The sequence below is a fragment of the Bidens hawaiensis genome, unplaced genomic scaffold (assembly GCF_021521415.1).
Source record: "Bidens hawaiensis isolate Kalapana, Puna unplaced genomic scaffold, B.hawaiensis_p1.1 tig00009190_1, whole genome shotgun sequence".
In the NCBI taxonomy this organism is placed as follows: domain Eukaryota; kingdom Viridiplantae; phylum Streptophyta; class Magnoliopsida; order Asterales; family Asteraceae; genus Bidens; species Bidens hawaiensis.
Genome location: NW_027491677.1, coordinates 1 through 16,301, shown reverse-complemented (window position 1 = coordinate 16,301; position 16,301 = coordinate 1). Strand labels below are relative to the sequence as shown.

At 35.3% G+C, this 16,301-nt stretch overlaps 3 protein-coding genes and 1 pseudogene across 3 annotated transcripts; 1 reads left to right on the top strand and 3 right to left on the bottom strand.

Moving 5' to 3' along the window:
• Nucleotides 1-269: 269 nt before the first annotated feature.
• LOC143531519 (uncharacterized) lies at nucleotides 270-5,561 on the bottom strand (annotated as a pseudogene).
• A 1,088-nt stretch (nucleotides 5,562-6,649) lies between these two features.
• LOC143531518 (uncharacterized) lies at nucleotides 6,650-9,891 on the bottom strand. The gene has a single exon (XM_077026796.1). The coding sequence runs from the start codon at nucleotides 9,627-9,629 to the stop codon at nucleotides 6,768-6,770; it is 2,862 nt and encodes a 953-aa protein (XP_076882911.1). The 5' UTR covers nucleotides 9,630-9,891; the 3' UTR covers nucleotides 6,650-6,767.
• Nucleotides 9,892-11,036: 1,145 nt separating this feature from the next.
• LOC143531466 (protein neprosin-like) lies at nucleotides 11,037-12,170 on the bottom strand. Its single transcript, XM_077026755.1, has 2 exons — nucleotides 12,030-12,170; nucleotides 11,037-11,469 (listed from the first exon to the last, which is right to left on the bottom strand). The coding sequence occupies exons 1-2, from the start codon at nucleotides 12,099-12,101 to the stop codon at nucleotides 11,092-11,094; spliced, it is 450 nt and encodes a 149-aa protein (XP_076882870.1). The 5' UTR covers nucleotides 12,102-12,170; the 3' UTR covers nucleotides 11,037-11,091.
• A 3,397-nt stretch (nucleotides 12,171-15,567) lies between these two features.
• On the top strand, nucleotides 15,568-16,287 carry LOC143531494 (uncharacterized; the record flags this gene model as incomplete). The annotated part of the gene is made up of 2 exons (XM_077026780.1): nucleotides 15,568-15,850; nucleotides 15,970-16,287. Coding segments are annotated over exons 1-2 (601 nt in total), but the record flags the coding sequence as incomplete, so codon positions are not given.
• Nucleotides 16,288-16,301: the final 14 nt, after the last annotated feature.

Sequence of the window (16,301 nt, the reverse complement as noted above, 5' to 3'; positions counted from 1 at the left end):
TTAATACCGGCCAAAGGTGCTCTTATTCTGTGTGACGTGACAAAACAATTCACACAATCAACTAAATAAAGTATAATATCTTATATTACTTTTTCTTCTCTGTTTTTAAGTGCACTATGGAAATTTAAAACATTTAAGAAGAGTAAGTAGCAAGAAAATTACAAGCAGAACATATATACCAACAGATCCAGAATAAATATTACAAACATATGATACAGGTTGCAAACACGTTAGGTCTTTAGAAGAAATAACAAACGAGAAAAACATCGGCTTAAATAGAAGAAATAACAAACGAGAAAATCATACGACATGGACATCATCTAACAAACTAGATGATAACATTTATTCAAAATAAAATTTAACTAAAAAGTCGAGCAACCACCTGCATGCAGAAGCTTCCAAAGCCGTTCAAGAACACGTGCATCTCACATGAACAAGAATTTGACTTATTCTCAATAATTTTCACCAGACCTTGAAGAGCCGAAGAAAATCAAGAAAATGGCCCATGACCAAAATTGATGAGAAGAACCCAACTGGATAACCAACCCAAATCCCTTCCCATAAAAACAATGATTGTTTCTCGTCTTCCTCGTCTCTTTCTTTGGGCTGTGGGATATCCTCAGGGCATGGAGTCCTAATCTGTATGCAGCATAACCCACTATTGTTTTCAAAATAATTGAACTCATTCATAGTGGTCATTTGACCTCCAATAGGAATTTTACCTGTTAACTTGTTGTTGCTCACATCTAGAACTGAAAGTTGGCCAAGCTTCACCAGCGATTGGGGAATCGACCCTGAGATTTCATTGTATGACAAGTCCAAGCTTTCTATGTTCTCTAGATCGCCAAAAGACATTGGAATATGCCCAGAAATCTTGTTGTGTGCAATGTTGAGCTCTTTTAGGGCTTTCAGTTTGCCCAATGATGGCGGGATTTCACCATATATTCTGTTGTGTGACAAATCCAACAAAGAATATGCGATAAGGTTACGAAATAATATGCCTTGAAAAGATTTCTTCCAAATTATTATCAACTCCCTAGCCTGAACAGTGACAACACTAACGTCATGGAAAGTGTAAAATGATGTTGAAACGTTCATATTGCAGATGATCATCCCTAAAATGTTTGTTTATCTCGGTTGGAATACTTCCGGTAAGTTTGTTGTAAGAGATATCAAGAATTTGAAGATTAACAAGGTTGGAGATACTGCTAGGGATATATCCTTCAAGGGAATTGTTTCTTAGTATAAGAGCTTTAAGAGTTGGGATACGAGGGAGAGTACTATGAAGGTTTCCGGTAATATTATTTTCATGAATATCAAGAAGTTGAAGGTTGACCAATTTAGTCAAATTCCAAGGTAAATTGCCAGAAAACTTATTCCCACCCAAACAAAGACCTTGTATTCCTTTTGGAAAACTTGTTGGAATCTTACCAGATAAATTGTTATAAGACAAATCTAGAAACAGCAAATTAGATTCATCTCCAAAAACATGTAAATTGTAACCTAAAAGTTTATTTCTTGACAGGTCCAAAATTTGTAGACCATTAAGCATGGAGATCGACGATGGAATTTGACCTGAGAGTTTATTTTCTGACAATAGAAGTGTATCGAGACTTTTAGCATTTCCTATATTTTTTGGTAACTCTCCATAAAAATTGTTTTGGGACATATCAAGAAAAGTTAAATACACATTGTCGAATATACGTGACGGGATTGATCCACTTAGGTTATTTCCAAAAAGGGATAATTTTTGAAGGTTTTTCTCTGCAAGCCATACTGGGAATCTTCCCTCCAGTTTGTTCCTGTTCAAATCAAGATAAACCAAATCTTTATGAGATGAAACCCATTCAGGAATTTGACCTGAAATTCCACAATAAGGCATCGAGATCTCGATCAGACTAAATCTTGGAACAATCTCAGCTTTGTTATTCCATATCAAATTACTTCCTTTTCCGCCGATGTATAATGCCTTAAGAGTTCTAAATTTCAATAGCCAAGTTGGGATTTCTCCACTTAGCATGTTCTCATCCAGCATAATGGTCACTAGCTTGCTCAAGTTTTGCATCGATGATGGTATTTGACCTGTAAACTTGTTGTAGCTCATGTCAAGCCTTGTCATGTTGTGTAATGTTCCTGTGGATATTGGAAATTGCATTTGCATTTGAGAAAACATTAATCTTCAGATAAATCTTGTTCTAAAAGTTATTTGGGATCTTTTAATATGACAAATATATAATAGCATGATATAATATGTACTTTTGGGAGTTGCATTTTTTTTTCTTCCAATTTTCATAGAGATTAATAACATGTAAAAAAATTAAAAGAAGTAAAAATAAAAAAAAATAATGTTTTAAAAGAAATGTTTTTAAAAATCGGTTTATACAGCTTTTAATACCGGATACTTGGCAATTGATCGACGCATTTTAGCCCGTAAATTGGGCGAATGGTTTGTAATCTAAACCGCCGGAGTTACCGGCATTACGGTTTATACCCTATGTCATTTTAAGGGCAAGATAAATATTATTGTATAGACTTTAAACCAATGACTTTTAGTGGCCCATATTTACTTCGATTAGAAGTTTTAATCTAGCGGTCTTATTTCCTATACCACTAAATTGATCAATTTTAACCTAGCACCATTTCATATAAAGGGAATCATGTAATTTAGAATGATCATTTGTCTTAAAGTTATACTTTTATGAAATTACATGGTTGAAACCTGGTTGAATCATTCGGTGCAACTAGTTGTACCATTTATGAGCCCAATGTGGTAAGGTTAAAAAACCGGTGTGCTTTTCATAAGCTTTCAAGTGTATTAGTGGTGGGAGGATATTTTAACAATTTGATAAGTTGCAAGAATTTTAAGAACTAATATAGACCATATAATCAATAAAATAGGTATTAAATTTGTGACTTGTATTAAATTTGATTAAAAACTAAAACATGAGAGAGAAAAAAATATTTTAAATATGTGTAATGATTGCGTAATATATAAAAAATAGTGAGGTGGAGGTTTTATATTGCTTGAATCCACACTTACTCTCGCCACCATGTGGTTGCTAACTTCAACATGCCTCCACTCACGCCCCCAAGGGTGTTCTTCCACACCTTAAGAACCTACGTGGCAGGTCACTCATGCCCTAATAAATAGCAACCTTTTCAAGTATTTCATTAAAATGGCTTAACCTTTTTTTTTATATTTCTAAGGTTACTTAAGTTTTATTTGGGCGGGAGTGGCATGCCACATAGACTCTTAAGGTGTAGAACACCACTCGTGGAAGCGAGTGAGGGCACGCTGAAGCTAGCAACAACGTGGTGGTGAGGGTGAGTGTGGATCAAACAATATAAAACCCCCACCTCATAGTTCTTTAAAAAAAAATAAACAAAAATGAAGCACTTATGATACCCTTATACACCTTAGGCTATCTTTAATGGTTTAAGTCTTGTGACTAAATGAGCTAACAATGCTAATTGACACGCCCTTGGGGTTTATTATTTTATTATTATTTTTTTTTGCATGATATAGACACATGGAAAGGACAAACCACTAGTGTGGGTATAGATTTTCACATTTTTAATTTTCTTAGCCAATAAAATTTTCATTTTTCTTTTCTTAGCAAAAAAATTGTTACGTTGAGTTCTTAGAACTCAAAGTGGTTCTCAATATATATATATATATATATAGTTTTAAGAACTTCAAAGAACTCAACTTAACAATTTTTTTTGAATTTTTTTTGCACATGTGATATGTAAGTGTAAGTTTCATAAAAAAAATTACAGTATTTTTTTACACACTGAATCAACTTTTTAAACATGTGTAATTAATATTTAAATTTGTTTAATCATAAAAATATTTATTCTCTCTCCTGATTCATTTTTAAATTAAATTTAATCTCAGCCACATATTATATACTCATTTAATTTAATGTGTGGTCCATATTGAGTTATTAAAGTTCTTCCAACTCATTAAGTTCTCAAAATATCATATATATATATATATATATAAATTTCAGTGTGAAATTATTACTCTCTTTAGTGGTTCTAGTTAGTCAAAGTCCTTATATATAGAGTGAAAAGTGAAACCATTCACGCCTGAATGACATTGAAATGCCATCACTTTTCGCTTACATGGGTTGAAATCATTACACATAGCCTTTGTTGCTCAAATGTTGTGAAATTTTTTAAACATTTAAGTAATTTAAAAAAGTGATCTAAGTGAAATATATATAAACTTTTGTTACAGTTTAGCGATTCTTTTTCAGTTGACTTAAAATGACAATAGTGATTCAAAAAGCTTACCAACAGCCGGGCTTAGAACACCATTAAAGTTATTGCCACTTAGCCCGAGATTTTGAAGAGATTTGAGTTGGAAAAGTTGAGGAGGAATCAGACCATGAAAATGATTCATATCTAACCAAAGTTTGTTCAAATTTCGAAGAGACCTTAGTTTAGGTGATAGTTCCCCCTCTAGATTGTTACCACTGAGATCAAGAACTTGAAGAGATTCGAGTTTGAAAAGTTGAGAAGGAATAGGACCTTGTAAATAATTAGCACCTAACACTAGCGATGTCAAATTCCTAAAAGACCATATTTCTGGTGTTAGAATCCCCTCCAGATTATTACCACTGAGATCAAGAACTTGAAGAAATTCGAGTTTGAAAAGCTGAGAAGGAATCGGACCTTGTAAATAGTTAGAACCTAACATTAGCGATGTCAAATTCCTAAAAGACCCTATTTGGGGTGTTAGAATCCCCTCCAGATAGTTAACACTGAGGTCAAGAACTTGAAGAGATTCGAGTTTGAAAAGCTGAGAAGGAATCGAACCCTTGAAATGATTCACAGTTAACATTAGTGTAGTAAGTTTTTTTAAAGACCCGATTCCAGGATCTAGTTTCCCTTCAAGCCGATTGTAACTCATGTCCAAGTAGCGTAGATCTGTAAGCCCAAAAAGTTGGTGAGGAATGGAGCCGTTGAAATAGTTGTAATGCATGTCAAGGTGAACCAACTTGGTGAGATTCACAAACCCATCTCCAGGGATCTCGCCTTGCAATAAATTTTTGGAGATATTAAGGTTTTTCAGTGACCTTATGTGAAAAAGGGTAGCTAAGATATTGGAAAATATGGGGTTGGGTAATAATGGCCAGGATAATATGAAATCGGATTCTGTAACATCAGTAGAATAAATCAATACGCCATCCAAGTGGAGCTCCATGACAGTTTTGGCTTTGCCGCAAACAACCCGCTCCCAAGAGCAACAATCGGAATTTGGATCCCATGATTTTAGTTGTATGGGATGAAAATAACTAGAATTGGTGATGGTGGTGAGCGTGGATTTGAAGTGAAGAAGTGCTTGTTTTTGATGGGTTGGACAAGAGAATGATGGGATTGGAATACAAATGAGTATGAATAAGATTGATAATATTAGCAGTTGTGTGCTTACAATGGTGGCCATGATATGATGGTTTATGTTTGATTCATTTGCACCAGCAAGGTTCATTATATATAGCGAATGAGAACGTGTGGGGTTACATTTCTTTGTTTTTCTTGAATCGGGAGTAATAATATTTAGTTGGTTTGTTTGTTTAGTCAAAGAAATGGATATTATGGTTCATTCTGTTTATAAATTTGGTACAATTTTTTAAACCACTTGAATAAACTTCTTTTAAGCCCATGACCCCGTCTTCTAAGCCCAATGAACCATCCATTTTTAATTAGTAAGAGATGACATATGTGCTATTGTTTTCATAATGATCCAACTCAGCCATAATGGTCATTTGCCCACCAACTGGAATCTTTCCGGTTAATTTGTTGTTGCTCACATCTAAAAGTGTGAGTTGGCCAAGCTTTTAACTAATGATTGAGGAATCAAAACGATGATTTCATTGTTGGACAAATCCAAGCATTCTATGTTCTGTAGATTTCCGAAAGAAACTGGAATTTGCCCTGAAATCATGTTGTGTGATATATCCATATCTTTTACAGCTTGAGATTGCCCAACGATGGCGGGATCTCACCAGATAATATGTCGAGTGACAAATCCAAGAAAATATGGCTGTCAACAAAACGATTTTGTAGGTCTTGCAAAGAGTTCTTTCAATTCAATATCAAGTCACGATATTCAAAAAATGTGCCGATGGCGCAAATGGAATGTGATTAAGAAATAGAACTTGAAATGTTTGGGGTCTTGATTATCCTTGATAAGTTAATAGGAATGTTTGATTAGTCATTTGGTATATTTAGCAATTGCTGTTTTAACTATTTATAGTTCAATGCGTACTTCCATGTTCACTGCATGTATGATCTTCTGATTTATGTTTTCGGTTGGATTAGTAGTAGCCTGCAATTGTTAGTTTAACCACTCTTAACTTGTTAACTATTTTCTATGCTTGAAAATTAACAAGGGAATAATATTGATCTTATAACTAACACTCCTGAACTAAAAAAATTATATGAGATTAAAACCCCCTAAAAATTATCAAATCATAAGAGAAAGGGTTTAATTATCAACTGACCAAATGAGTAAGTACCTAACTATTTAGCAATGTTTAAACTTCTTATTCTTCTTTACTAGTAATTAATTGGTTGTTCAATAAGAAAGAAGCTAGAAGTTAATGTATTATGCATCATGAAAGGTTTACAACTTTTTATTGATAGCGTATAATACATTGTATGATTACAAAAGAAAGACCTTATATTTTAGGAATAATAACATGATTCTTCTAGAGAACAATTCGCGAACAACTGAACGTTGAACTGACTATAAGTTTTCACCAAATTTTGAAGAGCCTAAGAAAATCCAGAAAGTAGCCCATGATTAAAATTGATGAGAAGAACCCAACCGGGTAACCAACCCAAGTTCCCTCCCATGAAAACCATAATTGTTCCTCGTCTTCATCGTTTATTGTAACTCCTTCTACCGGTCGTGTACCATGAGGACAAGTAACCTTGATCTGCATACCACATAAACCAATGTTGTTTTCAAAACCATTCATAGTGCCCATTTGCCCACCATCGGGAATCTTACCAACCAGCATGTTGTTGCTCACATCTAGAATTGTGAGTTGGTTGAGCTTCACTAATGATTCAGGAATTGTACCTGAGATTTCATTGTGTGACAAATCCAAACTTTCTATGTTCTGCAGATCACCGAAGGACATTGGAATGTGTCCAGAAATCCTGTTGTGAGAAATATTGAGTAGTTTTAAGGCTTTGAGATTGCCCAATGACGACGGGATTTCACCAGAGATTTTATTGTGTGACAAATCCAACAAAGAGTAGGTTTCAAGGTTACCGTGTGCTAGTCCTTGAAAAGATCTCTTCCATCTTACAACCACATCCCTATAGCGAACATTGCTAATTATATCCCAAATGGAATGCGAAAGGGGAAAGGGTGCAGAACTGTGTGGATTTTTGGTCATATTTGGAAGGTTTGCTATCTCTTGTGGAATACTTCCAGTTAGGTTGTTCCAGGAGAGATCAAGAATTCTAAGAGAACTGAGGTTGAAGATATTGCTCGGAATATATCCTTCAAGTGAGTTATTTCTTAGAATAAGAACTTCGAGAGTATGGATTTGAGGGTAAGTATCTTGTAAATTTCCTGTAATATTGTTTTCATGAATATCAAGAACTCTTAGGTTGACCAATCTACTAAAATTTCTAGGCAAGTTGCCAGAAAACTTATTCCCACATAAATAAAGATTTAGGATTCCTATAGGAATTTTTATGGGGATATTACCAAAAAAGTTGTTGTAGGACAAATCTAGGGTTTTCAGTTCTGATTTATCTCCAAAAACAGGTAACTTGTCGGCCGAAAATCTGTTTGTGGACAAGTCTAGATTCCTAAGGCTATCAAGCCTTGAAATGGACATTGGAATTTGCCCTGAAAGATTGTTTTCTGACAAACAAAGGTAATCAATTCTTTTGGCATTGCCTATATTTTCTGGTAACTCCCCGTAAAAATTGTTGCTCGACAAATCAAGGGTCAACAAATTCTCAGATTCAAATAGAAGAGGTGGGATTAATCCAGTAAGCTTGTTTTTTGAAAGGAGTATCACTTCAAGCTTCCTCCCTACAAGAAAATTAGGGAGTCCTCCCTCCATATTATTCTGGCTCAAATCAAGATATTGCATATCATTTTGAGAGGACATCCATTCTGGAATTTGACCGGATATATTACAAGAAGACATAGAGAGGAACGCTAGATTACAATTTGGAACAATCTTAGCTTCGTTATACCAAATTAAACCATTTCCTCTTCCACCAATGAACAATACTTTTAGAGTTGTGATTTTGAATAACCAAGTTGGGATTTTCCCGACGAGCATGTTGTTATCGAGCCGGAGGATTATTAATTTGCTCATGTTTTGAAGAGATGATGGAATTGGGCCTGTAAATCTGTTTTCGCTCAGGTCAAGTGCCATGATGTTGGATAGTCTTCCTATAGAGTTTGGAATTGGCACTGAGAAAGAATTTTCAGACAAATCCAGTGTTTCTAGTTTCTTGAGGTTTACAATTGAAAATGGGATTCCACCCGAGAAAAGATTCCTTTGTAAGGAGAACGCCCTTAACTTAGTTAAATTTCCAATCTCTTCTGGAATACTTCCAGAAAGAAAATCAGCCTTCAACAAAAGTATTTCAAGATTTCGAAGCTTACCAACTTTAGGGCTTAAACCCCCATTGAGAACATTGTCACTTAGATCAAGATTTTGAAGAAACTTGAGCTCGAAGAGTTGAGGAGGAATCTGACCATGGAAGTAATTGTTATTTAACCTAAGTGCAGTCAAATTTGGAAGAGACCCTAGTTTGGGGCCTAGTTTCCCATCGAGATTGTTCATACTTAGATCAAGAACTTGAAGAGAATTGAGTTTGAAAAGCTGAGAAGGAATCCCACCCTCGAAATAGTTGTCACGTAAACTCAGTGTAGTCAAATTCCGAAAAGACCTGAGTTCAGGCCCTAGCTTACCCTCAAGATAATTACCACCCAAATCAAGAATTCGTAAAGATTCAAGATCAAAAAGTTGAGAAGGAATTCGGCCCTCGAAATAATTCTCGCTTAAATTCAGTGTAGTCAATCTTCGAAAAGACCCAAGTTCGGGTCGTAATTTCCCCTCAAGCAAATTGTTGCTCAAGTCCAAGTAGCGTAAATTTGTCAACAAGAAAAGTTGGCTGGGGATGGAGCTGTTGAAATAGTTGGAATTCATATCAAGGTGAACCAGTTCGGTGAGATTCACAAGCCCATCTCGAGGTATCTCTCCATGTAAATAATTGAACGAGATATCAAGCTTCTTAAGTAACCTGATATGAAAAAGTGGAGCCAAGATATCAGAAAACACCGGAGCTGAATCAATATCAAGAAACGAAATGCCTAAGCTATCAAGGTGAAGCTCAGTGACAGTTTTGGTTCTGGCACAAATAACACGCTCCCAAGAGCAACAATCGGAAGTCGGATCCCATGATTCTAGAACTACAAAGTCGTAAGAATTAGAATTGATGAAGGTGGTGAGTGTAGATTTGAAGTGAAGAAGTGCTTGCTTTTGATGGGAAGGACAAGAGAATGATGGGACTGGAATACAAGTGAGTATGAAGAAGATTGATAAGATTAGCAATGGTGTGCTTAAGGTGGTGGCCATTGTGGCTTTGTATAATTTTAACAAACACTTCACAACTATTGAGGGAATGGTGGTAAATATTCAATGAGATTGAAGATTAGCTTCAAGCAAATATAGTACTATCAAGTTTTTATAAACCATAAATGACACACTAGCAAATGCATTGTGGGATAATGACACAATCCACTAAATAATAAAATCATTGTAAGTTTGATTTTCTTATTAAAGCACTTGCCACTTGGGTTTACTTTTGACAAAGATCAAGATTTGAAGTCAATATATTCTACAATACTTTTGTAATTGTAAGTGCCAGAAGTCTTCCACCAAAATAAGTGTAGACTACAAGTTTGATCTTGACAAGTTGGTTAATGTAGACCCTGGTGAGTGCATTCGTGAGTCGTGACCACTATTTCGAGAGCATGAGTAGTTGGTCAGTTAAGAGGAACAACCTAGCTACACAATGTCTTGAGTACTCTTCATATGTCTTTACTTTGACCGAGCCTAGGCTAAAAACGTAATGCTTACTAATCGGACCCAATCTAGAGTGAAAAACGCACGGAAACAGTTGAAACACACAAGTCATCTTCTAATTTCTCTTTTAGATCATAATATTTGGTTAGTAACATTGGTTTCTATATTTATTCTGAAGTAGATTAATAGCTAAATGTGCCAGAGAATGGGACGGCCTAGCAGTGAATAATGAATATTTGTTACCTGGTATATCAATGAGTTAATATAGACAATACAATTTATCTAAACGACAGTAAAAATAAGCACACGACATGATTAGATAAACATGTCTAAAGTTAAAAGTTAACTTCAATTTATTAACTTAAATAAAAAAAATATTAAACGTAAAAAAAGATATAAAAAAACATTTGTTAGAAAAAGAAAAAAACTAATTTTATTAAGCTTCAAGGGGCGTGTATATATATATATATATATGTTTAAAAAAATAATTATTAAAGATCAAGGGTAAAGACGTAAAGCGCTTAAAGAAAAAAAAAACTTTTGTCGATTCGTCGAACGCCACCTCATCTCAACACCACAACCAATTGTGAATTAGTACTATAAAAGTCTTGTTAAATTCTATTAGTTAGGAATAGCTTAAAGGTTAAAACCAATGCATTCATTCATTTGACTTGCAAAACCACCCACTAATTATACCAAATTCTACATATAAAGATTCAGTGAAATCATACAAGAGGCTGCTTTTTTCACACTTTTGAAAAACTTTGCCACTTTCCCATCAACCCCCCCCCCCCCCCCCCCCACCCACACACACACACACAACAAAAAAAAAATCACTAAAGAACCCTTAAAAGACCATATATATAGTTATGCCCGTTAGCGTTAGCATAATGGCTAGATCATATATTTCCGATGGGCATAATCTAATCTTGATGTTAAAACCTTAACGGGCCTAACCATAACAGGTTTAACACTAACTTACAATTTACAATATTTGTTAACGTTAACCTGGTCAAGGGCAATTTGCGTTTTTACCCGGGCCTCCATAGTAAAAATACTGACCCCAGTCACTATTACTTCCAGTTTGAACATCATAACAATTGGATTGTTCGGTGAACGTTCCAAGATCTTTGGGCGATTCAAGCTTATTTTCTTTATTAACAACTTGAATATTTCTGAAATAACTTGCTTTCCCGAACCCTTCTTCTGGAAACCGCCCGCTGCCCATTTGTGTCGACGTGTGCTGCCCGTCTGGCTCGGAATTCACCACCTCGCCACCCCATTCGATCATTGATGCACTGTCGGCTAGATATGAAAACAAGAAAGACGGCCAGTAGCCTAGCACGTATCCGTTCCCAAATTGCATCCACCAGTTTCCCTCTTTTTCATCCTGAATAAACCATCACATTACTGGTTAATCATAGGAAACGTTAAAGTAATCATCTTTATTCAAAGAATACAATCGATGAAACGTGTAGGGCTATAAATGAGTCCAACACTTTTGTATTTTGTATTCATGTTCGTTCGTTTAACTAAATGAAAAAACAAAAAAGATTGTTCATGTTCGTCCGTTTTTTAAATAGAGCAACATAAACGAACTTCCCACCGAACGGTTCACAAACTATTCACTGAACGTTCGGTTCACAAATATGCCAAGATTCTCACTTTTTTTAAATATGTGATTCTGCAATGTTAAAGAAACCGCCACGTACCCAATAATTGATTATATTTCAACTTATTTAAAAATATAAAAAATAAATAAAATAATACAAAATAAAAAGATATAAAGCTTGTCACTTTTTCTTGAATAGTGATTAATATTGCACTTACACAACTTTAAATCTATTCGCTTATTCCCACTTAGTGTTTATCTTAAGTAAATTAAAAGAAATATCTTTTTGCGCATTTAAGCCTAAAAACAATATAATTAAAGTGAATTTAGAAAATTACCTTCCAAACAGTAATACTAATATCATATTGTGAATTCCTAAATGCAGAAACAGGGGATATGCTTGCACCCATCGCTATATTATTGTTGATTTGAATAAAACCCGAGCACAGTAGATTGTAGCAACCGGTAGCTTGATATGCATCACTCTGCACCAAGAAGCACATTACTTGCTTCTTTTTCACTCTAAAAAAATTCAATAAGAAACAAGTTTGAAGGTTGTAAATAATATATTATGTAAACAAATTAGTAAATTTTAGAAAAACATGTAATATGTTGTAAGTTTTAAGAAGAAAATAGATTGAAATGAGACATAATGAACATGTAAACAAACTTCAATATTCTGAAAAACTTAAATTGAAATAATTAACTATAAGGTTGACGGAATAGAAAAAATTTGAAAGGGTTTAAAAAATTGTATACTTATATTTTATGTGTGTTGTCTATGTATTTATAGATTTGTTTATATATAATTACATATAAAATAAATTTATAATATTCGAGCCGAACCGAGCAGACCTTTGCTCGTTGTTTGGCTTGTTTACAAACCGAACCGAGCAGAGCGCCTCGTTTACAATCGAGCGAAAAAATGAGCGAGCATGTTCCGAGAAATTTCCGAACGAGCGGCGAGCGAGTTCGAGCGACGAGTGATTTGAACGGCCCTAGTTACGACCCTCTCTCGATCGCATACTGACACACACACACGGTTGCGAGTTCTAATGATTCTTCATCGATTCACAGATTCTTCCAAATCAAATTTCATCGATAAAATTCTGTCTAATCCACCAAATCATTTTATGTAACCCACAGATAGATTTATCTTATTGTGATTCGCAAATTAGAGAATGTTCCAGGCTTTAGTTTTTCTACAATCTCATAAAATTTTCAGGTTTGTTGTTTGATTTATTTCTTGGTTTTAGATTACAATTATATAACAAAGATAAAAATATTAGGGTTAATTTGGTTGTTTTTTTTAACGACCAACTAAGTAACACCGGGTACTCCGTACGCGGCCCCCAATGGCTAAAGGTAGCCCGAGCCGGCCACTAGTCCGGACGGACGGAGCCCCTAGCGGTCCACCTATTGAGGGATTCACCGGATAAAACCCGACCCCCACGCCCGCCAAACGACACGACAGCGAGAAACCGGTAAAACCGGGTGAGATCAGGACTCGAACCCTGGCAAGCCAGGGTCATCCCTCATATCTCCCATATAAATTGGTGGTAGTGAGATTTGAACCCCTACCTCTCACTATTAAAGTGAATGCTCTACCACTAAGCCACAACCAATTTATCAATTGCATGGTTATATGAACATGTGGTTGTTAAAATCAATAGCCTGTTCTAGATGAAGAAAAACAACCATACATGTGTCCCGAATTAAAAATGGTCCTCCAACAGAATGAGAAAAATACAAAATAGTATATACATTAATTTGTCCCTCCTCCAAGCTTTTAAATGAAATTAAAAGAAAATGATGATGCATTTTTCTAAATATATAACCTTCCACTAGAAGAAAAGATAAGATGTATACACATGATCATACATTTGTCCCAATATATGGAATTATTATCTACTTCTTTCTACAGAATAAAAATCAATCTCATTTAAAATGGGGGTTGGCAGCGCAGCTTATTGCCCGCTTACATGCATCTCTGTTGTAACTGGATCCTTTTTTTTTTAGTTAAATGAATGATTAATTCAAGACCTATTGATACATATATATTGATTACTGGAAAGCTAGCTTCTGCAAACACGAAACAACATAATTAATTGTTAACAATCCATTATGAATTCGTACTTTATAAGCAGTATGGTCCGTGTGTGTATGTGTATATATATATATAAAATAAAGGATGAGCTTGTGGTTTTCTTTGTATTTTTTACCTTTAGTTCAATGAGTGACTATTTATGTTACAACAAACAAATATAATAGTTTCTAAGCTTCATTAATAATAGATTGAATCATTACAAGTTTTCGGTGAGTGACTATTCTTGTAACAGATGACAGCGCGCCATGCATATTCGAAGACGTCTATGGGATATCTCCTTTGTAACATACATATTATGGATTTTGTTAACAAAAACTTATGTTATACCATATATATATATATATACAGACGTAAACCATATTTAATTTATGAAACAGAGAATGAAAGATGAAATCATAGTCTTAGAATAAATTAATAATTACACACCAATTTAAATTATGAAGCATCTATTTAATTATACCCTATAAAATTAGAGAACTAAAGTCTACACTAGACTTTGTTCCATACAATTTGGATCCTTGTTTTTTCATCTATGTTTAAATTGAGGTATATGTTTATGCATGATGCATCTTTTAGTTTCTATTTGTATCACTATTGTTTTAGACTTGGTTGGTAATTTGCTCTTGCTTGGGATAACTACATGTATCTTAACGGCTTTACCGTTATATACACTGGCCTTTCAATCTTTTTATCGCCTCTGATTTTGACAGAGAGAGAAAGTAGATGGAGGTGCGTGTGCATCTGCGTGCAGATGAACATCAAGGACTGATTGAATATGCTTATGTAAATACTAACATTTTCAGCGTTGGGGGCTACATATGATCATGAGGTTGGTTTCCTTGGAAAGGGTTTTCACAAATGTGCTATCTTAAGTTTGTTGTTGGGATCCAAAAACCTATGTAAAAGAAACTAATAACTAATTGGACATTGTTTATAGCAAGGAAACCTTCGATGGTTTGAAGCCACAACGTGTTACCAATTCCGAACCTTATATGCCCCGTCTTTGTTTAAGTTATTAATCATCCAGTTAGGTGTTCATTTAGCTAGAGTATTTCAAACAGAAAGTGTAAGTTCATCATCATCGTACTCAGTTTATCTCATCGATAGCAAAACTATGGTAGGGTCTAAGGAGGGTAAAATATAGACAACCTTACCTCTACCCTTTAGGAATAGAAAGGCTGCTTCCGGTGAGACCTCCGGCTCGATAATAGTTTTGCATCAAGCCTTGGACATAAGACACATAACACTCAACCATCGGTACACCGCCGGCTGGTGCATGTACCCTTGTCTTTCGGCTATCAACGTCGTCACATGATGTCTGATTAACCTTCCGCCACTTTTAACGTTATTTTCACGAGATTAGTAAAATAACGTCAAAATTAGTGCACTTTCACTTTTGTCCACCCGAGGGTTCAGTCATATATTCATTATACGTGCACCGTAAGCAGGGTGCTCGTGAGAATGTTATAAACTAGAAAGATATTTCTTTTATAATAATATTCTATTGGTTATTGGAAGCTAGCTTCTGTCAATACAAACAATAATAAGTTGTCTAGTAATATGCATATGCATTTATGCTTTGTGTGCTCTATGGTCCGTGTGTGTTATATATAAAGGATGAGCTAGTGTGCATTTCATAACCATATCCATCCCAAGTCCCAACCCACAAAAACATACTTCTCCTTTGATCAGTGCACCATACCGTGGCCATGACATCGATCCCAAGTTTTTTCGTGCTACAAGCCACTTCAGGGGGGCTATATTTGTACATGGATGACAAAGAAGAATATCCATCAGGTCTCCTGAAAATGGGTGAATCTAATATTTATAATCCGCGTGCAAAGTTTGCAATGGAACAAGCAAAAACTGGGGATGGCACACTCGTACACATAAGATCTTGCTTCAATAATAAGTATTGGGTACCATATGCATCTGACATTCCAGGGCTTTATAAGATTGTTGCGTCCGCCAACAAACCACAGGAAGACCAAACAGATTCCAAATGCACCTTGTTCCATGTTTCTAGTCATTATACTTCAGAAGGAAACCCAGGTTTGCGGTTCTACAGCCTCGGCAGGTCTCAGCTGAAGGCGGTAGACGCTAATGGTGCCTTCAGCCTGGTGGATGATAATTACAATGATAAACACCCTTTCCAAACACTTTCCCTGTAGTTAACTGGGAAGATCTTGTGATACTTCCCTCTCAAGTCTCATTTAAATCTCAAGTCCTAGATGGCAACTACCTTGGTTCCGGTTTAACTAATGGTGTCAATTATCATAAGTTCGAGTCCGGATTTGACACTGGAAATCCACAAGTAGGGTATGAACTCGTCCCTGTTGCTAACGGGAACTATCGTATAAGGAGTTTGAGCTTTGGAAAGTACTGGAGGGGAGGCAGTGAGTGGGTAGTGGCTGATGCAGAAGATAGCAACAACTCTGATTACACCTTGTTTTCATTTATCAAAATAAGTGACAACGTGGTTGCTATTCGCAATTTGGGCACA

What these genes read in the sequence shown, in the direction of transcription:
- LOC143531518 (XM_077026796.1), bottom strand. Translation starts at nt 9,629, where the DNA reads ATGGCCACCACCTTAAGCACACCATTGCTAATCTTATCAATCTTCTTC.
- LOC143531466 (XM_077026755.1), bottom strand. Translation starts at nt 12,101, where the DNA reads ATGGGTGCAAGCATATCCCCTGTTTCTGCATTTAGGAATTCACAATAT. An exon ending in TTAGTATTACTGTTTGGAAG is followed by an intron (nt 11,470 to 12,029) that starts GTAATTTTCTAA and finishes TGGTTTATTCAG; the next exon opens with GATGAAAAAGAGGGAAACTG.